At 46.8% G+C, this 24,382-nt stretch overlaps 1 protein-coding gene across 10 annotated transcripts in view; it reads right to left on the bottom strand.

Annotated features, from left to right (window-relative positions):
* DGLUCY (D-glutamate cyclase) overlaps positions 1-24,382 on the bottom strand; it is a 164,218-nt gene that overhangs the window by 101,452 nt on the left and 38,384 nt on the right. For 2 of the 10 annotated variants that reach the window (XR_013396484.1, XM_015144369.3), the window contains exons 1-2: positions 7,039-7,259; positions 4,872-5,009 (exon numbers count right to left, since the gene is read on the bottom strand). The exons of 3 other annotated variants lie outside the window; for them this stretch is intronic. Coding sequence is in view for 2 of the 7 variants with exons in the window: in XM_015144369.3 (XP_014999855.3) it covers positions 4,872-4,938 (67 nt within the window). In the remaining 5 variants the exon portion in view is untranslated. Of the gene's footprint in view, positions 1-1,005; positions 1,025-4,871; positions 5,010-6,322; positions 6,683-6,788; positions 7,260-24,382 lie in introns of those variants that run through there. 5 more of the 10 variants (XM_077941615.1, XM_015144371.3, XM_015144370.3 and 2 more) reach the window with 5 other exon arrangements.

The following is a 24,382-nucleotide window of genomic DNA, read 5'->3' as shown; positions in this document are numbered from 1 at the left end:
TCTCTGTAGGTGAAAGTGTGAGTGGTTGGCACACCTGGGGAAAGAGGCAGAGGGGCTGGGAAGATAGACAAAGAGATGCTTGGGAAGGAGCATGTGAATAAACTGAAGCAGTATGAGCTTCATCTAAGAGCCCCAGGAGCACTAAGGGTGGGAGGATCCCCTGAGCAGGCAGCACTCGGTGGAAGATGAATGTGAAGAACATCCCTCAGGGACCCTTTGTCGTAGCTGTTTGAGAAGCAATCAAGGCGTTCCCCAAAGTGAGAGAATGAGAGGAAGGGCTGATTTGAGGAACTGGAAGAAGGAGACTCACCAGAACCTGACACCAGATTGAATGTATGCAAAACGTGCAACGAAAGAAAGGAATCACAAATAATTATCAGGGCCGGGCGGGGTGGCTCATGCCTGTAATCCCAGCACTTTGGGAGGCCGAGGCAGGTGGATCACCTAAGGACAGAGTTCAAGACCAGCCTGGCCAACATGGTGAAATGCTGTCTCTACTAAAAATATGAAAATTAGCCAGGCGTGGTGGTGGGTGCCTGTAATCCCTGCTACTCAGGAGGCTGAGGCAGGAGAATGGCTTGGACCCAGGAGGCGGAGGTTGCCGGCTGCAGTGAGCTGAGATGGCGCCATTGCACTCCAGCCTAGGTGACAAGAGTGAAACTTCATCTCAACAAATAATAATAATTATTATTATCAGATTTCTTTTTCCAGGAATGGACAACCAGCTAACTGTGACATTCATGAAAATAAATATAAGAAGAGACTGATGAGGAATTTGGTTTCAGAATGCTAAGTAGGAGGAGCCTGTGAGACAGCCCCAGGCAGAGGTCCATGACAGGGTGGACATTCAGCACCAGAAGTCAGGAGGGACACCTGCCTGGAGGAGGGAGAGCTGCAAGTCATCAGCTTCCGCGTGGCTGAGGACACTAAGTGTATTAGTCAGGGTTCTCTAGATGGGACAGGAGTAATACATGAAGGGGAGTTTATTAAGGAGTATTGACTCACACCATCACAAGATGAAGTCTCACAATAGGCCATCTGCAAGCCGAGGAGCAGGGAAGCCAGTCCAAGTCCCAAAACCTCAAAAGTAGGGAAGCCAACAGTGCAGCCTTCAGTCTCAGGCCGAGAGCCCCTGGCAAACCACTGGTGTAAGTCCAAGAGTCCAAAGCTGAAGAACTTGGAGTCGGATGTTTGAGGGCAGGAAGCATCCAGCACAGGAGAAAGATGAAGACCAAAAGACTCAGCCAGTCTAGTCCTTCCATGTTCCTCTGCCTGCTTTTATCCTAGATGAGCCGGCAGCTGATTAGATGGTACCCACCCAGATTGAGGGCAGGTCTGCCTCTCCCAGTTCACTGACTCAAACGTTAATCTCCTTTTGGCAACACCCTCACAGGAGAGGGAGAGGGCAGAAGGCAAGAAGGGCCGTGGGTGGAACACGAAGACCCAGGGGATATTTAGGGAGGGAGTGGAACAGGAGGTCTCTTGAAATAAATGGAAAAAAATGTCCAGCAAAGTAGGATGGGAACCTAGAAAGAGTAGCACTGCAGTGAGAAAGAGTCTTCAGGTATGGGAGCACAGTGGTAGCAAAGGTCAGATCAAGGTAGAAGAGCCTGGGAAGTTTGATCAGAGGAACAGAGTGGGTCAGGGAACATGAGTGAAAGGATATGTACAACTCTGAGTTACATCATTCAGAAGGGAGCTGTTTGCCCTCTGATTCCTTCCCTCTTCCCACTATAGGCAGGAACAGAAGGTGAAGGTGATGTTGAGTCAGTTTTGACTATGCAGAAAAGGAGCAACAAGATGGAGGAACCTGGGTTCCTGAATGACCCTGTGGAACAGAGTTGGTTGCCTGTCCTGGACTGACCATCTACCTCTTAGCTATTATGTGAAAGAGGAAAAATTTTCTCTCCTTTTTGAGCAAATGTATTTTGGGATTGTTTTTACAATTTAGCCTGTACCCTAAGTAATACAGAGTGTCTCCCAAAGGTACAGATAATAATAATTTTAGTAGTAGTAGTATAATTGAAAAAAAATTTTTTTTAACTTTTTAGGGAGACTTTTTAGGGTCTCACTATGTTGCCCAGGCTGGTTTCGAACTCCTGAGCTCAAGCAATCCTCCTGCTTTGGCCTTACAAAGTGCTGGGATTACAGGCATAAGCTACCGTGCCTGTCCCCACTGATAGGAATATTTCTTGAAAGTATAAACCAAAAGTAAAATTCTAAGCCCTTCAACCAATTGAATGAACCCCCTTTCAGCCAAGGGCATTCCAAAGAAACCTGAAAAACTAGTCCAGGCCATGATGGGAGGGGAATGGCTGAACATGCCTCATTATACCCCCTCCACTGGGGAGTTTAGATACAACTGACCAGCATTAACATTAAAACAGAGATCTTAAGTCTGACAAAAGAGACTCTTTGTAGCCATAAGATACCAAATTCCAACCTGACTCTATCAAATGACAGATAAAGGAGGAAATCAAAATATCTTACCCCCAAATATGTTTCTTCACCATATTTTGAAACTGCTTTCTGCATCTGTAAAGAATCTGTTAACATAACTAGCTCTTTCCCCTTCTAAGTCCTCCCACCCTGAAGAGAGTAATGGAGTCTGGCACCTTTTAAGGTCTGATAAGAGAGGTTTACCTGTAATCCCAATACTTCAGGAGGCTGAAGCGAGTGGATCACTTGAGGTCAGGAGTTTGAGACCAGTGTGGCCAACATAGTGAACCCCCGTCTCTACTAAAAATCTAAAAATACAAAAAATTAGGCAGGCGTGGATGGGGCGGCGGGTGGCGTCTGTAATCCCAGCTACTTGGGAGACTGAAGGAGGTGAATCGCTTGAATCCCAGGAGGCGGAGGGTGCAGTGAGCCAAGATCATCCCACCGTACTCCAGCCCGGGTGACAGTGAGACTCCATCTCAAAAAAAAAAAAAAAAAAAAAAAAAAAAGGGAGATTTACCATCCATTCTCTCTGAAGCCTGCAAGCTTCATCTATATAACAAGAACCTTGGCCCTTGGCTTCCACAACCCCTTTCATCTTAAATCCAAGTGTTTCTTCCTGCTAACTTCAACTTTAAGCAAAGCTTAACTCTTTTAACTAATTGCTCATCAGGAAATCTTTGAATCTACCTATGACCTGAACACCTCAATTCTGGATTGAATCAACCAAACCCATGTGTACCTCACATGTATTGATGGATGTCTGTGTCTTCCTAAACTGCATAAAACCAAGCTGTATCCCAACCATCGTAGGCACATGTTCTCAGGACCTCCTGGGTCCTCATGTTTGGCTCAGAATAAGTCTCTTCAAATATTTTACAGAGTTCGGCCCTTTTTTTTTTTTTTTTTTGTCAACAAAAGCTTACTCTGTGCCAGGCACTGTTCTAAACACTTTTCACATACTATGTCATTTAATCCATACAACACTCCCTAGATGAGGGCTGTTATCCCTATTTTACAGAAAAGGAAGCACAGGAAGATTCAGTACTTTTTTTTTTTTTTTTTTTTTTTTTGAGATGGAGTCTCGCTCTGTCGCCCAGGCTGGAGTGCAGTGGCCGGATCTCAGCTCACTGCAAGCTCCGCCTCCCGGGTTTACGCCATTCTCCTGCCTCAGCCTCCCGAGTAGCTGGGACCACAGGCGCCCGCCACTTCGCCCGGCTAGTTTTTTGTATTTTTTTTTTTAGTAGAGGCGGGGTTTCACCAGGTTAGCCAGGATGGTCTCGATCTCCTGACCTTGTGATCCACCCGTCTCGGCCTCCCAAAGTGCTGGGATTACAGGCTTGAGCCACCGCGCCCGGCCAGATTCAGTACTTTGCCTAAAGACTCACAGGTATTGAGTGGCCAAACCAGCAGTCAAGTCCAAGTGTCAGAGGCTTTCGAACCAGAGCCACTCCACCTTGAATAGGGGATGGGTAAAATAAGGCTGAGACTTACTGGGCTGCATTCCCAGGAACTTAGGCATTCCTAGTCACAGGATGAGATAGGAGGTAGGCACAAGATACAGGTCACAAAGACCCTGCTGATAAAACACTATGCAGTAAAGAAACCAGCCAAAACCAAGATAGCAATGAAAGTGACCTCTGGTCGTCCTCACTGCTTATTATACACTAACCATAATGCATTAGCAGGCAAAAGACACTCCCACCAACACCAGGACAGTTTACAAATGCCATGGCAACGTCTGGAAATTACCCTATATTGTATAAAGAGGGGAGAAACCCTCAGTTCCAGGAATTGCCCACCCCTTTCCTGGAACACTCATGAGTAATCCATCCCTTGTTTAGCATATAATCAATAAATAACTATAAGTATACTCAGTCAAGCAACCCATGCCACTGTTCTACCTAAGGAGGAGCCATTCTTTTTTTTTTTTTTTTTTGAGATGGAGTCTCACTCTGTCGCCAGGCTGGAGTGCAGTGGGGCGATTTCGGCTCACTGCAAGCTCTGCCTCCCAGGTTCAAGTGATTCTCCTGCCTCAGCCTCCCAAGTAGCTGGGATTACAGGTACACGCCACCACACCCAGCTAATTTTTGTATTTTTAGTAGAGACAGGGTTTTACTATGTTGGCCAGGATGGTCTTGATCTCCTAACCTTGTGATCTGCCTGCCTTGGCCTCCCAAAGTGCTGGGATTACAGACATGAGCCACTGCGCCCGGCCTATTCCTTTACTTTCTTAATAAACTTGCTTTCACTTCCACTTTACTATGAACTTGCCCCCAATTTCTTCTTGCACAAGGTCCAAGAACTCTCTTGGGGTCTGGTTTGGGGCCCCTTTCTGGTAACACAAGTATTCTGGATTGAGATCATATTTTCAGTCACTATGCTTTTCAAAGCATAACTTTTTATAGTTCCACACAGTCAAAAAGACACACCTTGGTCTTCCAGAGAGCTGTGCCTGAAGGTGAACCTCAACATTACTGAAGGACCAAGGGCAGTCATTTAGTTTCTCTACAATTCTGTTTCCTCCAAGACAGCATGAGGAGATCCAAACTACAGACTTCATGGAGCTTCTGGAAGGATAAAACAAATTCAAGTCTGTTTAAGAAATGCTGTAACATGTGGCATAAATGAAATATTGCCTTAAGGCAGGTTGGAAAATCCTTAAACCCAAAATAAGAAAATAAACTTTTTTTTTTTTTTAATGCAAATACCCTCTAGCAACTTGGCAGATCGCCTGGAAAGGCTGAGAAATCTGTCAAGGAGAGGGTTGGTTTTGTGTATCTGTCATGCTCCACTGAAAAAGGGAGGTATTAATTGAAATTAATTGAAAGAGCTTATACCTGTGCACTTGGACGAGAATCATTATTATCAAACCAGGAGTAGCAGCAATCTGCATTGCCCACAGGAACCGCACAGGCACAGAAGTTTTGGGGTGGGTCAAGGAATGCAAAGCTCAGAGTGCAGGAGAGGTGGGGACTTTGGCAAACCAGCAGCTCCAGCGCCAGCTGCCCTGCGGAAACGTGAGTCCATTCTTTCACACGCGTACAATTTCCCAAATTTCAAAGAGTCCTCACACTTACAAATAAAACATGTCAGGGGCCACCAGTTGGCCTCCAGGGATCCAGCCCTCAGCTGGAAGTGACATCTGACTCTTTTAAGATGCTTCCTGGCCAGGTGTGGTGGCTCACGCCTGTAATCCCAGCACTTTGGGAGGCCAGGCTGGGTGGATGGCTTGAGATCAGCCTGGTTAACATGGCAAAACCCTGTCTCTACTAAAACTACAAAAATTAGCCAGACCTGGTGGCACGTGCCTGTAGTCCCTGCTACTTGGGAGGCTGAGGCAGGAGAATAGCTTGAACCCAGGAGACAGAGGTTGCAGTGAGCTGAGATCACACCACTGCACACCAGCCTGGGCGACAATAAAGACTCCGTCTCAAAATGAAGGGGGGAAAAAAAAAGATGCTTCCTCATAATTATGTATAAGCCACAGTTTAGCCTTCTTTCAGTTAACTCCACCCTGCCCTGCCCTTCCCACCCATCGCCTCCTTCCCCTTCCTGCTTCCTCAACTTCACTCCACCCCTCCAGTGAAGCCAGCTTTCCTTCTTCCTACTCCCGGCCTCTCCTTTCCTTCTTTTTAGCTCATACTCGGTTACCTTTAAAGCACAAAGCAGCTCTCCTCCCCTGCGTGCCAATCAATGCCAACATTCTTCCTGCCAACGTAATCTCAACCTGCTGCCCTCCTCCAGCACTGGGATAATTTTTGCAATTTAGTGTGGTTCTTATGAAGGAAGGTGGGTTATAGCCAGCTCTCGATCTCCCATAGTAAAAGAAGACAGAGGGGAAGTACAGATAATCCTACAGAAGAGACCCCCACAAAGTCACCTGGCTCTGCCTTTAGCCTTGGGTGGGTACACAGGTCCAAAGCACACCATTGCAGTCCCCTGTGCCATGTTGGTGTTGATGCTCCCAGAGGAGGCTGAGATGAGCTAACCAGTGGCCTGGAGAAAGACTTGGAGAGGATTTACAGAATTCTGCCTCCAGCCAACGCGGGGGTGACCAGCCTGGCTGCTACCTCACAGCCATCATTCACTCCTCAAAACAGGGAGGGACTTTTGGGCCCTGCAGGTATCCACGAAGCTCTGGCCAGTGTGCCTGCAGCAGCCCGGAACCCCTTCCCCAACTGCCCCCTCGATTAGCTTTGTCACCTCATCCCCAGCAAGCCTGTGGCTAAAAGGCAGTTTCAGTTTTACTTTCTCTGCCTTCACGTGACCTGGGAGTTCTCAAGGGCAGTGACAAGGACTGAAAGGGCCTTGCAGGAGAGAGAACAGAGGAGAAACACTGCCAATACCTGATGTGTTCTGTCCATCCTCAGGTGCTATCTGACTTGAGCCAAGCCTTGATTTTTCAAGGAGAGGAACAGTTGGGCCTCAGTGGAGAATTTCAGGGAATTTTCTGCCTTGCTCACTGGTTTTGCCCTGCCATTGTCCTGCGGTGGGCTCCCAGAATACCCTTGGGCTTCTTAGGTGGGGTGGGGCAAGGTGGATGTCGCCTGGGGCAGAAGGAGGGACTGTGCCGTGCTCTGTTCCCTTCTGACTTACTGTTTGTTTGGGGCGTCTGGACGAGGGCTACAAACAGTTCTTCTCTTTGTTTCCACGGCCTTGCAGAATGTGTGCTTCCCTCAAAAGGGCATAAAGGCCCCCTTTCTTCTGCTCGCCCGCGCCATGGGGGGTTGTTCTGCAGGACTCGGGTCTACAAGCTGGGGCCAGCCCTAAGCGCTGACTATGGCAGCTCCATCCGCTCCCACAGCCTGAGCTCACGTGGCCCATGCAGCAGCGTGCTCTCCTTGGCAGCCTGCCCGCCCCAGTTCTTAAAGCTGCAGAGCTGCTGGCAGCTGGCTGGCTCCTGCAAGCCCAGTTCTCCCTGCAAGAGTTAACTTGCTCTCCCTGCGTCAACAGAGGCATAATTTTGAAAAATCCTGATGGCTGGGTCACAGCCCCAGAAATGCAGATGTAATTGATCTACGGGTGTATGGCCTGGGCACTAAGGATTTTTGAAATCCCTCAAGTGATTCCAATGTGCAGCCGATCTGGCAAATCGCCATCTGTGCTGTTCAAACTTTAGTGTGCACTGGGATCACTAGGGGATCCTGAAGTGCAGGCTTGATCCAGAAGATCTGGGGTCAGGCAGAGATTCTGCATTTCTAAAAAGCTCCCACAAGACACAGCTGCTGGTCCGTGGGCCACACTGTGAATAGCAAGGGTGATGCTTTGAGCTTGGATCTGCATGCTGCCACCCACGTTTAGAGGTCTTGGTAAGTTTCTAGGCCTGTTTCCTCCTCACTTATCTTGCTTGGCTGCTCTGAGGATTGACTGAGATAATAAGCATTATGCACTAGAACAGCAGCAGCACTTAGAAAGTGCTCAAAAGATGTTGACTATGACCATGATTTTCTCCTGATCTGTTTTTCTCCTACTTCAAAGCCATCAGGACTTACCTTTGGACCCAGTACAACTGACCCTTGGACAACGTGGAACGCTGAACCTCGTGCAGTCACAAATTCATGTATAACTTTTGCTGTTGTTATTTTGACACAGAGTCTTGCTCTGTCACCCAGGCTGGAGTGCAGTGGCACGATCTCGGCTCACTGCAACCTCTGCCTCCCGGGTTCAAGCGATTCTTCTGCCTCAGCCTCCCGAGTAGCTGGGACTACAGGTGTACGCCACCACGCCCAGCTAATTTTTGTATTTTTTAGTAGAGACGGGGTTTCACCATACTGACCAGGCTGCTCTCGAACACCTGCCCTTGTGATCCACCTGCTTCAGCCTCCCAAAGTGCTGGGATTACAGGCATGAGCCACCGCACCAGGCCAATTTTTTTTTTTTTTTGAGATGGAGTCTCACTCTGTCGCCCAGGCTGGAGTGCAGTGGCGCAATCTTGGCTCACTGCAACCTCTGCCTCCCAGGTTCACACCATTCTCCTGCCTCAGCTTCCTGTGTAGCTGGGACTATAGGCGCCCGCCACCACGCCTGGCTAATTTTTTGTATTTTTAGTAGAGGTGGGTTTTCACCTTATTAGCCAGGATGGTCTCGATCTCCTAACCTCGTGATCCGCCCACCTTGGCCTCCCAAAGTGCTGGGATTACAGGTGTGAGCCACCGTGCCCGGCCTATTTTTTTTTAATTTGTTTATTTTGGTTTTGTTTTTTTGTTTTTGCTTCTTTTTCTCTTTTGTTATTATGCATCTTGTTCTTTTTTATTTTTTTTAAGTAAGTGTTCAATAATGTTGGAATGAGTGAGTGAGTGAATGAATAAATGAACGGGTTAAAGTGAAGAGTGAAAGGTGTCTTTTATTATAGAATCAAAAACCCCATGTCATGCGGCCTCACCCACCCAGGATGCCATCTCTGACCTGCTGGACCCTCAGGCATCGCTCTGCAAAGGTCCCTAATGACCACAGCTACCCATCGTGTGTGTTCTCCAGCCCCAGCTTTCCTGCAGAGCCCTGCGTCTAAGTTGCTCTGTTTGGTGTCATGTTTCCAGAGAATGAAATAGAATTAATCAAAAGGTAGTTGTTAAATTGATGCCAGGCTCACAAAGGAGAGAGATCCCATCTGTTATGTTAAACTTTTTCTTTCTTTTTTTTTTTTTGAGACAGAGTTTCGCTGTTGTTGCCCAGGCTGGAGTGCAATGGTGCAATGTCGGCTCACTGCAACCTTCGCTTCCCGGGTTCAAGTGATTCTCCTGCCTCAGCCTCCCGAGTAGCTGGGATTACAGGCGTATGCCACCACACCCAGCTAATTTTGCATTTTCTTTTTTTTTCTTTTTTTTCTTTTTTTAAGTAGAGGTTTCTCCATGTTGGTCAGGCTGGTCTCGAAATCCCAACCTCAGGTGATTCTCTTGCCTCAGCCTCCCGAGTAGCTGGGATTACAGGCAAACGCCACCACATCCGGCTAATTTTGCCTTTTTTTTTTTTTAAGTAGAGGTTTCTCCATGTTGGTCAGGCTGGTCTCGAACTCCCGACCTCAGGTGATCCGCCTGCCTCAGCCTCCCAAAGTGCTGGGATTACAGACGTGAGCCACTGCGCCAGGCCATGTTAAGCTTTATTAGACAAGAGTCAAAAGGTGGAAAAAATTTGTGTCCAACAGATGAGTAGGTAAACAACATGTGATACATACATACAGTGGAATACAATTCAGCCATGAAAAGGAATGAAATTCCTATACATGCTACAACATGGATGAAACTTGAAGGCTGTATGGTCTGAATGTTTGTATTCCTCCAAACTTCATACATCGACATTTATATGTTGAGCCCTAATGATGGCATTGAGGCCCCAAAGAACTGCCTTGTTTCTTCCACCTTGTGAGGACACAGCCAGAAGGCATCATCTATGAATCAGAAAGTAGGCCCTCGCTAAGATCTGAGAGTGATAGCCTAGTAAGTTTTAAAAAATATAAATAAAGGCTGGGCGCAGTGACTCACGCCTGTAATCCCAGCACTTTGGGAGGCCAAGGAGGGCGGATCACAAGGTCAAGAGATTGAGACCATCCTGCCCAACGTGGTGAAACCCCATCTCTACTAAAAATACAAAAATTAGCTGGGTGTGGTAGTGTGCGCTTGTAATCTCAGATACTTGGGAGGATGAGGCAGGAAAATCACTTGAACCCGGAAGGCAGAGGTTGCAGTGAGCCGAGATGGTACCACTGCACTCCAGCCTGGCCACAGAGTGAGACTCCGTCTGAAAAAAAAAAAAAAAAATATATATACACACACACACACACACACACACACACACACACACACACATATATAAAGAAAAATAAAAAGAAAATGGGCCCTCGCCAAACATGTTACCTACTGGCACCTTGATCCTGAACTTCCCAATCTCCAGAACAGTGAGAAATAAATTTCTGTTGTTTATAAGCCACTCTATTAATGGTATTTTATTCTAGCAGCCTTAACAGACTAAGACAAAAACATCAAGCCAAGTGAAATCAGCCAGACACACACACATACAAATTGTATGATCTCACTTATATGAAGTACCTGGAGTTAGGCAAATTCATAGAGACAAAAGTAGAATGGCAGTTACCAAGGGTTGGCAGAAGGAGAACGAGGAGTTACTACTGTTTAATGGCTACAGAGTTTCTGTTTGAAATGAAAAAGTCCTGGAGATGGATAGTAATGATGGTGGCATACCATTGTGAATGTACTTAATGCCACCAAATTTTACACTTAAAAATGATTGAATTTTACATTATGCATATTTTACTACAATGAAAAAACTTGATTAGGAACCCAAACTATTGGCCAGGCACAGTGGCTCATAATCTCAAAACTTTAGGAGGTTGAGGCAGGCGGATGTCTTGAGGTCAGATCAGCGGTTCGAGACCAGCCTGGTCAACATGGAGAACCCTCGTCTCTACTAAAAACACAAAAATTATCCGGGCATGGTGGCGGGTGCCTGTAGTCCCAGCTACTAGGGAGGCTGAGGCAGGAGAATCGCTTGAACCCTGGAGGTGGAGGCTGCAGTGAGCTGAGATTGCACCACTGCACTCAAGCCTGGGTGACAGAGCGAAAATTGTATCCATAAAAAAAAAAAAAAAAAAAAAGACAGAAAGAAAGAAAATGAAACCAAGCAGAGCTTGGAGGATTCCTTGAAACCAAGCAGGGCTTGCAACATGCCCTAGCCTTTCCTTTTCCATTTTTTCTTAAGGCTTAAAGATGAGATGCAGAGCCTCACAAGGTTAAACTGTGTGTATGGCCAGAGGTGCAAGGAATGCCAAATATTAATATTTACAGTTGGTTTCTTCAGTGGGTGAGATCCAGGCAAAATTGCTCAGGAAGAGAAATATTACAATATTCAGCCGGTGTTCACAGTGTGCTTGGGAAGAGAAGCAATTGCTTGTGTCAAAAGAATGTAGAAAGTATAATCAAGCTATTGTTTGCAATTGCTTAGCTAAAATGAGGCCCCCTCCAGGGGGAAAAAAAAAGAAATTAAACCTAGGTAACAATTGTATGCCAAGTAATCGTAGTTATTTAAAAGTTCAAAAAGAGAAGGCAATTGAAGGGATTCAGTGAGCTGATAGAAACAGGAACTCAAGATGTTTTTCCCAAAGAGGTTCCTCAACTTGAATTAGATATGAAGCCTCCAGACGTGGTTGGCTCTGAAAATGGGGAATATTGTGGACTGAATGTTTATATCCCCTCCAAATTCCTGTGTTGAAGCTCTAACCCACAATGTGATGGGTTCTGGAGATGGGCTTTGGGAGGGAGTCAGGGTTACATGAGCTCATGAGCGTGAGGCCCTGGTCTTCTGGGATCGGTACCTTTAGAGACCCCAGAGATCTTCCTTTCTCTCTTTCTCTGCCCTGTGAGCACACAGTGATAAGGTGGCCATCTGGGAGCCAGGAAGAGGAGCCTCATCAGAACCCAACTACCTACTTTCTGATCCACTTCTGCCTCAGGGAATTACCGGTATGTTCCCTGCAGCCTGCAGCCACTAACTACCGCTGATGAAAACGTTGATCTAGGACCAAAAAGCCTGGGGCAGGGAGGGTTTCCTGTGACCTGCTCATAAATCATACTGTCTTCATGGTGCCTGGTGGCACCCAGCCAGCCACTCCCCTCAACAGTGCCAGGCCCTCACTAGCTGGAATTTCTTGAAAGGTGAAGCAACTGGTCCCCTGTCCTAGGAACACAGTGGCTCTTGAGTCCATGCTGCTATTGGAGCAGAGGAAAGTCATGGTCCCTGTTGGAACGGAGCCCACACAACGGGGAGACTCCATACGCACAACTAGGCTTCAGTGCAAGGGTTCCAGGGTTTGCTGAGTTTTCAAAAGTACATTTCTCAGCCACAAATAATACCATTGTCACGGTAGCACTTCCTGTTTTGCACAAGTCAGTCATAATAAAAACAGAAAGAGGCACGAGGCCCGCATTCACTATGTCTGTTCAGTCGTTTGGGAAATGATGAATTTTAGGGGTGGTTTAGAGGCAGGCAAAGACCCACGAAAGGCAAGGAGCAGCCAGTTTTCCTTCCCACACCTCCTGTTCCTATACCGTGGGCCTGGAGCATCACAATCCATTTCCTGACAGGTCCTTGCTCTCTGGTCCCTTTCCTCATCCTCCACACTGCTTCTAGACCAATCGTCCCCGAAGGATATTTTGGTTACATCATTTATTTGCTCAAGATCCTTCAAGGGGCTGGGAACGGTGGCTCATGCCTGTAAATCCCAGCACTTTGGGAGGCCAAGGTGGATAGATCCCCTGAGGTCAGGGGTTCGAGACCAGCCTGGCCATCATGATGAAACCTCGTCTCTACTAAAAATACAAAAATTAGCCGGGCATGATGGCACACGCCTGTAGTCCCAACTACTAGGGAGGCTGAGGCAGGAGGATCCCTTGAACCTGAGAGGTGAAGTTGCAGTGAGCCAATATCATGCCACTGCATTTCAGCCTGGGCAACAGAGCAAAACTCCATCTCACAAAAAAAAAAAAAAAAAAAAAAAAAAAATTCTTCAAGGGCCTTTCCAGTGACCACAGAGTCAAGTCTAAAGACTTAGACAGCCCTCCTCTAGGGACTGTGAACTTATCGACACAGACTCTGCTCCCAGGGCTAAAACTAGGATGAAACTGGTGCAAAGTTTAAGGGAGCACCAAACAACTCAGTAACCAATAAGAATGCTAATTTTTTAAAAATCAAAGTTAACGAAAAAATTCCACGATGAACACAATACCAAACTTTTAAACAAGGACAGGGTCTGACCCTACACTTGTACGCTCGGCTCCCGCCTGGCCCTATTGCTTCCTCACTGAGCTAATCAGCCAATCAATCGACTCCTTGTTTCCAGAACCATGCAGACACTTCCACCTGCACACATTTGCTCCTACTGCCTTCTCCCCCAGCACCCCCCAGAAGACCAACCCCACTCCTCTGCTCACCAAAGCCTTTTTCTCTCCCAGCTCTCATCTGCGTCACAAACCCTTCCCTTTGCTTTCGCTTCTCTGAGCTCCTCTCATTCTTATTGCCTTTCAAGGGCTTCAGGCTTCCTTGGCAGCAGCACCTGGCAAGCACAAGCCTCACTCCCTGATCTCCTTCACATCTTTGCTCCACGGCCACATCCTCAGTGAGGCCTGGCCTGGCGCCCTCCATAAAGTAGCTCCCTGTTTCGTGTCTCCCACCCCCACCAGCTCCTCATCCCTCTGGACCTGCTTTAGTTTTCACAGCACTTATCGCCATCTGATACACCATTCCATTGTTTTCTCTCTAGCTAGTCTCCGTCTCCCTGCGCTGGAATCTAAGCTTCACAAGAGCAGGTCTTCATGTCTGCCTGTTCATGGCTGAGTTCCAGAGCCTCCAACAGAGCCCGACACATGGCACAGAGTCAGTAAACACGTGTCAAACAGAATCTCTTCACACTCACTCTCAGCTGCAATCTCAATATATCAAGCAGATAAATGAAGGGTTTTTATTTTTTTATGTTTTTTGAGATGGAGTCTCACTCTGTTGCCCAGGCTGGAGTGTAGTGGTGCGATCTCAGCTCACTGCAACCTCTGCCTCCTGGGTTCAAGCGATTTCTCCTGCCTCAGCCTCCCAAGCATCTGGGATTACAGGTGTGAGCCACCACCCCGGCTAATTTTTGTATTTTTAGTAGAGACAGGGTTTCACCACATTGGCCAGGCTGGTCTCGAACTCCTGACCTCAGATGATCCACCCACCTCAGCTTCCCAAAGTGCTGGGATTACAGGTGTGAGCCACCACACCTAGTCAAAAGAAGGGTTTTCAGTTAGTATGAAATAAGACACGAGAACATATAAGAATAGTGTATGTTCAAATGTATATGATTACTTAGAAAGGCAGCCAAATGAAATGTTTTAGCTTGCTTGTACATAAAAATTTGAAAATTGATGCTATGGACACTTGTGGACATTCAGGCACCATCTCCTAGCATCCTCATTTCACTCTAAATTTGCATTTTTCTTTGCACAAACTCAAGAGAACCTTGATTCACTCAGATAAGCAATTGCAAATTGTAACTGTGTAAAAACCAAAACTTTAAACGTAAACGGGTGAATTTTATGGCATGTGGACTATATCTCAATAACGCTGTCAAAAATAGTTCCTCTTGGCCAGGCGTGGTGGCTCAAGCCTGTAATCCCAGCACTTTGGGAGGCCGAGGCGGGCGGATCACAAGGTCAGGAGATCGAGACCACAGTGAAACCCCGTCTCTACTAAAAATACAAAAAATTAGCCGGGCGCGGTGGCGGGCGCCTGTAGTCCCAGCTACTCAGGAGGCTGAGGCAGGAGAATGGCGGGAACCCGGGAGGCGGAGCTTGCAGTGAGCCGAGATCGCGCCACTGCACTCCAGCCTGGGCAACAGCGTGAGACTCCGTCTCAAAAAAAAAAATAAATAAAATAAATAAATAAATAGTTCCTCTTGCAACTTTTATCTGGGTGAATCAAGATTTTCCTTTATTTAATAGAGAGGGAAGCACACACTTCATTACAGCCTGGACAAAAATCTATTAACCTGAAACAGCACTTAATGTGTTGATGATCTCCACTGTTTTGAAATTTCGCCTTCAATATATTCATAAGTGAGGTATTTTTTTTTGAGACAGAGTCTCGCTTTGTTGCCCAGGCTGGAGTGCTGTGGCACATCTCTGCTCACTGTAACCTCCACCTTCCGGGTTCAAGGGATTCTCATGCCTCAGCCTCCCGAGTAACTGGGATTACAGGTGCACACCACCATGCCTGGCTAAGTTTTGTATTTTTAGTAGGGACGGGGTTTCACCGTGTTGGCCAGGCTGGTCTCAAACTCCAACCTCAGGTGATCTGCCCACCTTGGCCTCCCAAAGGGCTGAGATTATAGGCATGAGCTACTATGCCTGGCCAAAGTTAGTTTTTTTAACTACAGTTTTAAAATATAGTTACGTGCCATATAATGACAATTCAGTTAATGCCAGACTGTATATACAACAGTGGTCCCATAAGTTTTTTTGTTGAGGGGAGGGGATAGAGTTTCTCTCTTGTTGCCCAGGCTGGAGTGCAATGGCAGACCTTGGCTCACTGCAACCTCCACCTCCCGGGTTCAAGTGATTCTCCTGCCTCAGCCTCCCAAGCGGCTGGGACTACAGGCGCACGCCACCACGCCCGGCTAATTTTTATATTTTTAGTAGAAACAGGGTTTCACCATGTTGGCCAGGCTGGTCTCGAACTCCTGACCTCAGGTGATCCATCTGCCTCAGCCTCCCAAAGTGTTGGGATTACAGGCGTGAGCCATCGCGCCCGGCCCTGTAAGGTTATAATGCCATATTTTTACTGTAGCTTTTCTAGGTTTAGACATGTTTAGGTACACAAATGCTTACCATTGTGTTACGATTGCTTACAGTAGTCAGTGTCACATGGTGTATGGGTTTGTGGCCCAGGAGTAATAGGCCATATCATATAGCCTAGATGTGTAGTAGCCTATGCCACCCAGGTTTGTGTAAGCAAAGTCTATGACATTTGCACAATGAGGAAATTTCCTAATGATGCATTTCTCAGAACTTATCCTTGTTAAGTCATGTCTGACTGTAGTTTAAAATATACTTTAAAACAGAAATTGGAATTTAAGAGTTTGAGGACGCCCCTTGAAGCATCTCTGAAGAATGAGTTTCATAGAATACTATTTGGCAACTACTGGTCTTTTAATAATTGGGCACCTATTATAGCTGCCTGACTTTTCCACATATTCCTCTATGTTGCTCTCCTGTTTATTCACCACGAGCAAGCTCTCTGGAGCAGAAATCCTGCTTTGCACCTCAGGAAAAAAACTTAGTACCAGGCCTGGCACAGGGCTCATGGTCAGCCAGTGGTTTGCTGTTGCTGCCATTTCATTGAAATTGAATTAAACACCTATCTCGATGTGATCTGGCGAGTCCTCAGCACCTGTTCTTGAGTTGTCTGGTGAAAAGTAAAACGGTAGTGCATTTTTTTTTCTTTATTTTTTTTTTTTTTGGTGAGATGGAGTCTCACTCTGTCACCCAGGCTGGAGTGCCGTGGTGCGATTTCGGCTCACTACAACCTTTGCCTCCCAGGTTCAAGCAATTCTCCTGCCTCAGCCTCCTAAGTAGCAGGGATTACAGGCATGCACCACCAGCTACTTTTTGTATTTTTAGTAGAGATGGGGTTTCAACATGTTGGCCAGGCTGGTCTCGAACTCCTGACCTTAAGAGATCCTCCCACCTCAGCCTCCCAAAGTGCTGGGATTATAGGCATGAGCTACCACGCCCAGCCAATAACGCAATTTTTATGTAATAGAAGTTATAAATAAAAATAACAGCTAATACGAATTAAACTCTGTGTCATAAGATGTACTTGGATTCCTCATTCAGTTATCACAACTCTACGCAGTAAGTGCTGTTATACCCTCATTTCACCGAAGAAAAAACTAAGGCTGCCAGATCACAGGGGAGAAATTGTGGCTATAGACAACAGCGGGGAAGCTGAGAGCTGGGACTCCAACCAGACAGTCTAACTCCAGAGCCAGCTTAGAAATGATCTGAAGTCACTGGACAGGCCAATTTGGAAGACAGAGGAAAGAGAAATTCGAGAGCCCAGGACAGAGTCAGGCAGAGGAGGAACCTGCAAAGGAACGGCCACTAGATAGGAGGAAAACCAGGAGAGAGAAGTGTCATGGAAACCAAGAGAGATGAGCTGGGTGTGATGAGTGTGGAAAGCCGTTTCTCGGACTTGGCGTCATGGACGCTCTTGGTAACCTTGACAAGAGCAGCCCCTACATCCAGGTTTCTCAATTGCAATACTACTGACATTTGGGGCCAGATAATTCCATGTCGCGGGGGGCTGTCCTATGCATTGTAGATGTTCAGCAGTATCTCTGGCTTCTGCTCACTTGATGCTGGTAGCCAACACCCTTCCCCAGTCGCAACAATAAAGAATGTTCTCAAACATTGCCAAATGTCCCTAGGTTCTCAAACACTGCCAGATGCCCCCAGGTACAAAATCATCCTAGGTTGAGCACTACTGCTCTGTAGAATGGTGGGTGGAAGCCAAATTGGAGTAGGCAGAGGAGGGAATGGGAGGCGAGGGAGAGGAGAAAGCCTGCACAGACATGCGCAGAAGTGAGAGCTGGGGGTGGGGGAGGAGCCAAGGGAATGTTCCAAAACTTTCATGTATGTATGTGTATATATATATATGTGTGTGTGTGTTTCATATATGTGTTTGTGTGTGTGTGTGTTTATATATATGATGAGAGATAGCAGAGAAGGGCTGTAGGTTGATGGCAATGACACAGGAGAGAGTGAACGTTTGCTGATTTGCTGATGAAGAGGAGAGATATATAAAGAGAGAGAGAAACAGCAGGTGTGAATTTCTGGGGTAGGCAACAAGAAATGGGATCCAGACTACAAGTTGCAGGATTTGCCTTTGCAGGAGTAGAGACATTTGCTCTGGTATAAGAGAAGCAAGAGAGGCCTTATGCAGAAGTAGATGTAGGAAGGCGTGTGTATTTGGTGATGGGGAGAGGAGGGAGCTCCCATCTGTTGGCTTCTATTTTCCCAGCCAAGCCTGCGACAGGGTCATCGGCAGAGCTGGGATGGAGACGGAGGAGGAGGGAGGAAAAGGCACAGAATACTTATCTTGGAGTGCAGCAAAGCAGGCTAAAAGGAGAAGGGGGAAGGATTGCTAGGCCGTGTTGATAGCCCATTTGCAGTCTGAGACCAGGAATTTGAAATGAGGCCAGCCCATGTGGTGTGAGAATTTTCTCCGGCAACTTCATCTGCTCTGGGAGCAGTATGGAGTGCGTGGATGAAGCTGGGTGACTGGCAGCAGCTCCCAGGCAGCCTACAGGAGCAGGGTCCTCATTAAGGACCAATCATTAAGTTGCTCTCCCTTGGGCCTGAGAGACACATGGGGGTATCTTTGCACTTTCAAGATCAAGAATGGAGGGGGTGGCCGGGCGTGGTGGCTCAAGCCTGTAATCCCAGCACTTTGGGAGGCCGAGACGGGCGGATCACGAGGTCAGGAGATCGAGACCATCCTGGCTAACATGGTGAAACCCCGTCTCTACTAAAAAGTACAAAAAACTAGCCGGGCGAGGTGGCGAGCGCCTGTAGTCCCAGCTACTCGGGAGGCTGAGCCAGGAGAATGGCGTAAACCCGGGAGGCGGAGCTTGCTGTGAGCAGAGATCCAGCCACCGCACTCCAGCCTGGGTGACAGAGCGAGACTCCGTCTCAAAAAAAAAAAAAAAAAAAGAATGGAGGGGGTGCCGAGTAGGGTGGCTCACACCTGTAATCCCAGCACATTGGGAGGCTGAGGCAGGTGGATCATTTGAGGTCAGGAGTTCGAGACCAGCCTTGCCAACATGGTGAAATTCCATCTCTACTAAAAATACAAAAATTAGCCAGTCGTGATGGGGGGCACCTGCAATCCCAGCTACTTGGGAGGCTGAGGCAGGAGAATTGCTTGAACCTGGGAGGCGGAGGTTGCATTGAGCTGAGATCACGCCACTGCTGGGTGATAGAGTGAGACTCAGTCTCAAAAAAAAAAAAAAAAATATGGGCCGGGCGCGGTGGCTCAAGCCTGTAATCCCAGCACTTTGGGAGGCCTAGACGGGCGGATCACGAGCTCAGGAGATCGAGACCATCCTGGCTAACATAGTGAAACCCCATCTCTACTAAAAAATACAAAAAACTAGCCGGGCGAGGTGGCCGGCGCCTGTAGTCCCAGCTACTCGGGAGGCTGAGGCAGGAGAATGGCGTAAACCCGGGAGGCGGAGTTTGCAGTGAGCTGAGATCCGGCCACTGCACTCCAGCGTGGGCGACAGACCGAGACTCCGTCTCAAAAAAAAAAAAAAAAAAAAAAAAAACCACATACACACACACAAACTGGAGGGGGTCCCAGCAGCATCCTCCCATCCCCAGAAGCAGATGCACAAATCTGCTAGACCACATGCAATTCCCCATATCCATGCCCTGTAGAGCCTGTGAGCCCCTACTTTACCCTAACAAGAAGAAAACCAAAGTCTGCTGACATTCCACAGTCTCTCAGCGGACACCACTGCTCCTCTGCCATTCACACCTGCCTCTACCCCCAATGCCACTTTCCTTTTGGCTCCCATGGACAGTTCCGGGGCGGCGGGGGGAGGGCAGGGCAGCAGGTATGAGCAATGAGTCCAGGTAGAAATCAATGTACAAAATTCTAGATATTATGATCTGCTCGTCTTAAAACGAGGGAAGTTCACTACTAGACACAAGACAAAAGGACACTTTCTCGAGAAGGATTTAAATTCACCCTAATACTGGACTTCATCCATCGCCTCACAGAGAACTTAACAGTAAGACATTCCAGAAGCCTTGAACAATGATCACTTCACTGGAGCCAGAAAGTCAAATCAGAAAATCTCTGGGGATTTATTTTTTAAAACTATATTCACTTATTTAATATTTTTATAGTTTTTAATTAATTAATTACTTTTTTTTTTTTTGAGACAGAGTCTCACTCTGTCACCCAGGCTGGAGTGCAGTGGTGCTATCGTGGCTCACTGCAATCTCCGCCTCCCAGGTTCACGCCATTCTTCTGCCTCAGCCTCCCGAGTAGCTGGGACTACAGGCGCCCACCACCACGCCTGGCTAATTTGTTTGTACTTTTAGTAGAAATGGGGTTTCACCATGTTAGCCAGGATGATCCACCTGCCTCGGCCTCCCAAAGTGCTGGGATTACAGGCATGAGCCACCATGCCCAGCCAGTTTTAAATTTATTGATACATAATAGATATACATATTTCTGAGGCACATGTGATAATTTGATACATTCATATAATCAAATCAAGGTAACTGGGATATCTATCACCTTAAACATTTATCTTTCCTCTATGCTAGGAACATTTGAATTATTCTCTTCTGACTATTTTGAAATATACAATAAGGCCAGGCATAGTGGTTCACGGCTCTAATTCCAACACTTTGGGAGGCCAAGGTGGGAGGATTGCTTGAGCCCAGGAGTTTGAGACCAGCCTGAGCAAGATAGTAAGATCCCATCTCTAAAAAAATAAAAAATTAGCCGGACATGATGGCACACACCTGTGGTTCCAGCCACTTGAGAGGCTGATACGGGAGGATCGCTTGAGGCTGCAGTGAACTGTGATCGTGCCACTGCATTCCAGCCTGGGTAACAAAGCAAGAGCCCGTCCTCCCCAGAAAGAAATGTACAATAGATTGATGTTAACATAGTTACCCCATTGATCTATCAAATATCTGATGATTTACTTTGACTCAACTCAAGAATGCGTCCATAAGCCAATTTTATGATTTGTGTGGCATTTGGAACATCCCTGAAGTGTTAGGATGTGGCCCAGCAGCACAGGAGTGCATGACTTCCAATGTCCTGGTGGAAACGTCCTATCATTGTAAGGGCATCAGGGATGCTTGCTTTCTGAGCATCTCCACAGTGTGGCTGCTGGCCAGGCTATCGCCGAGAGGTGGCCTAACCTCACAGTGGCTCTCAAATGAAGTGAGAAAGGCAAATATCACATGATTCCACTTACATAAGGTTTCTTAAAGAGTAAAATTTAGATAATCCAGTAGTAGAATGATGGTTGCTAGGGGTCAGGGAGGTGGCTGAGGGTGAAGAGTGGGCTCCTAACCCAGGAGCATGAAGTTTCCGTTAAGCAAGATGAATAAGCTATAGAATCTTCTGCCCAGCATTGTACCTATAGCCATAGCCAACAATGATGTTAACACAGTTACCTCACTGATCTATCAAATATCTTTATTGATACCCATAAAACTTTGTTAAGAGGATAGATTTCATGCTAAATGTTCTTACCACAATAAAATAATTTTTTTTTTTTTTTTTTGAGATGGAGTCTCGCTCTGTTGCCCAGGCTGGGGTGCAGCAGCATGATCTCGGCTCACTGCAACCTCTGCCTCCTGAGTTCAAGAGAGTCTCCTACTTCAGCCTCCCGTGTAGCTGGGACTATAGGTGTGCGCCACCATGCCCAGCTAATTTTTGTATTTTCAGTAGAGACGGGTTTTCACCATGTTGGCCAGGCTGGTCTTGAACTCCTGGGCTTGAGATCCACTTGCCTTGGCTTCCCAAAGTGCTGGGATTACAGGCATAAGCCACAGTGCCTGGCCAAAATAAAATTGGTAAAAAAAGAATTCACTGGAGAGCTTGTTAAAACGCAGATTCCTGGACACCACTCCCAGAGTTCTTGATTCAGCAGGCCTGGGGGTAAGGCCCAAGAATTAGCATTTCTCAGCTTCCGGGGAGGCTGGTGCTGCTGGTCTGGGGACCACACCTTATTACCACAGTGGAAGAAGATGGGATGCTGTCAGGTTGGAGTTTGAATTCCAGCCTCATCCAGCCTTGCAAGCTCGAGCAAGAAATGTCAATGCTCACCTAAAATGGGAATCAGAGTATGGTATACCTTGAGAAGCTGTTTTGGAAATCAGAGAGAAGTCATGTTAAGTCCAAGGTCCTAAGTAGGCACCCAGTAAAAGAAAGCAGTTGCTATTTTTATCACCATTTTAACACACCTCCACAACTCACAGCTGTTTGGATTAGGCATTCAAGACAAGCATTGACTTAGCCTCAAAAGTCGTGAGGAGGTTACTGAATTGGTAATCTCTCCACCCTCTCTTCCTCCTCTTCTGAACACCCAGGCACCAAAATAGCCCCTAACACCCACCAATGCACTGCCAGCGATGACATTTCTAAGCGGAGGAGATAACTGATCACTTTCAAATTTTGTAATATTTTAAGTACATTATCTTTAAAATCTGGGTCAGGATGAATATTGAACTTGGGCTCATCAAATGTTAGAGCTGAGAGGAAACTTCGAAACCATCTAATTTTCTTTTCTTTTTTTTTTTTGAGACGGAGTTTAGCTCTTGTTGCCCAGGTTGGAGTGTAATGGCGCAATCTTGGCTCACCGCAACCTACTGCCTCCCGGGTTCAAGTGATTCTCCTGCCTCAGCCTCCTAAGTAGCTGGGATTACAGGCATGTGCCACCATGCCCGGCTAATTTTGTAGAAACCATCTCATTTTCTAGCTAAAGGCGAGGATGTCGAAGGTGAGGAAACTGAGACCTAGGGAGGGGTAGCAACTTGCCCAAGGTGGCACAGCGAGTCCAAGGGCAAGGGCAGACCTGGAAATCACGTGTGCTGCCTGCTGGCCCTGGTTTAGACTTTCATGGCCTGACTCTCAGCCCAACTGACCCAAAATGCTATGCTTTCCTAAATAAAACTGCAGATCTCCTGGGTTGGTGGGGATACCCAGAACTGAGTAGGAATAATTCTCATTCTAAGGCAATGGTGATATTCCCCTAAGGGAACAGATCAGAATCTCTAAGAAAAGAAGGCAGATTTTTATGCTTATCAGCGAAGGGCCTTTTTTTTTTTTTTTTTTTTTTTTTTGGAGACTGGGTCTCTGTCGCCTAGGCTGGAGTACAGTGGTGCAATCGCAGCTCGCTGCAGCCTCGACCTCCCGGGCTTGAACAATCCTCCCACTTCGGCCTCTCCAGTAGCTGGGACTACACGTGCATGCCCCTATGCCCGGCTAATTTTTGTATTTTTAGTAGAGACAGGGTTTCACCATGTTGGCCAGGCTGGTCTCAAGCTCCTGAGCTCAAGTGATCTGCCTGCCTCAGCCTCCCAAAGTGCTGGGATTACATGCATGAGTCACCATGCCTGGCCAGTGAAGGGCATTTGTTTAAAAGTGTTTGGAAACTCTGACCCCACACCATGTGACCTCCTTTGTTAAATTGCTATTCTCTTCAGTAGGTTAGGAGGTAGTCCCATTTGCTGGCCTTAATTCTTCTAAAGCTACCTCCTGCATCAGGCAGCCTCCTTTCTTCTGCTCTTCATCTTCTCTCATTCTCCTTACACCGTACCCCAAATGCAGAGAGAGCTTGCTCTGTGCCCACAGCAGAATAGACATCTTTTACCTTTACCTAACTCATAAAGATAAATAAGCTAAAGACCTAAATACATTACATTTTCTTTTATTCCATTATTTTCCACTATTCAATCAGCCAATATTTATAGAAGCCTGTTACTTGCTAAGCATTCATTAACTGTCACTGTGCTTACAAGGAAAGTCCCTTACTCTCATTCCACAAATATGTACTGAGTGTACCCAGGATGTGCTGGCCATGGGCCACATGGGTTATTCAATGATCAACAAGGTAACACAATCCCGTCCTCATAGAGTATCCAGTCTGCCTTCTAAGAAATGACATCTTTTTGGCAAGAGGACAGGCCTGCAGCAGTGGTCAGGATGAGGCAGGTACTCATCCTGAGGCTGGAGATGGCTCACACAAGCTTATAGGAGCTGAGTGTTAAATTTTCGGGAAGTTTGTGAGCCAGTTGTTAAATACAGCCATTATTAGAAATTGAATCATATAAACATAATTTAATAAATTATATTAAAAAACAAAGGTAATACACACTCAAAGCTCATCACCTCCTAATTATTTTTTATTTTTGAGACAGAGTCTCACTCTGTCACCCAGGCTGGAGTGTAGTGGCGCCATCACAGCTCACTACAGCCTTGACCTCAAGTTCAAGCAATCCTCCCGCCTCAGCCTCCTGAGTAGCTGGGACTTACAGATGCGCACCACCATGCTTGGCTAATTTTTGGTTGTTTTGGAGATGAGGTCCCACCATGTTGCTCAGGCTGGTCTCGAACTCCCAGGCTCATGTGATCCTCCTGCCTCAGCCTTCTGAAGGGCTGGGATTATAGGCATGAGCTATGAACTATGGTGCCTAGCCACTTCCTAATCATTTTCTGATGCTTTACTATCATGTCTGCTCTTGGGGCCCTTTACATCTATACGGTAGAAATGCTACATAATGGTGGCCTGTGGGGCATTTCCTAGCTCTGCATTCAGTGCCATCAGGTTAACAGCTTGACGTTGGCTGTAGTGGGGAATATTTAT

This window comes from Macaca mulatta, chromosome 7, assembly GCF_049350105.2.
Source record: "Macaca mulatta isolate MMU2019108-1 chromosome 7, T2T-MMU8v2.0, whole genome shotgun sequence".
In the NCBI taxonomy this organism is placed as follows: Eukaryota; Metazoa; Chordata; class Mammalia; order Primates; family Cercopithecidae; genus Macaca; species Macaca mulatta.
Note: the sequence above shows the minus strand (reverse complement) of the source record. Positions and strands in the feature narration are given on the sequence as shown.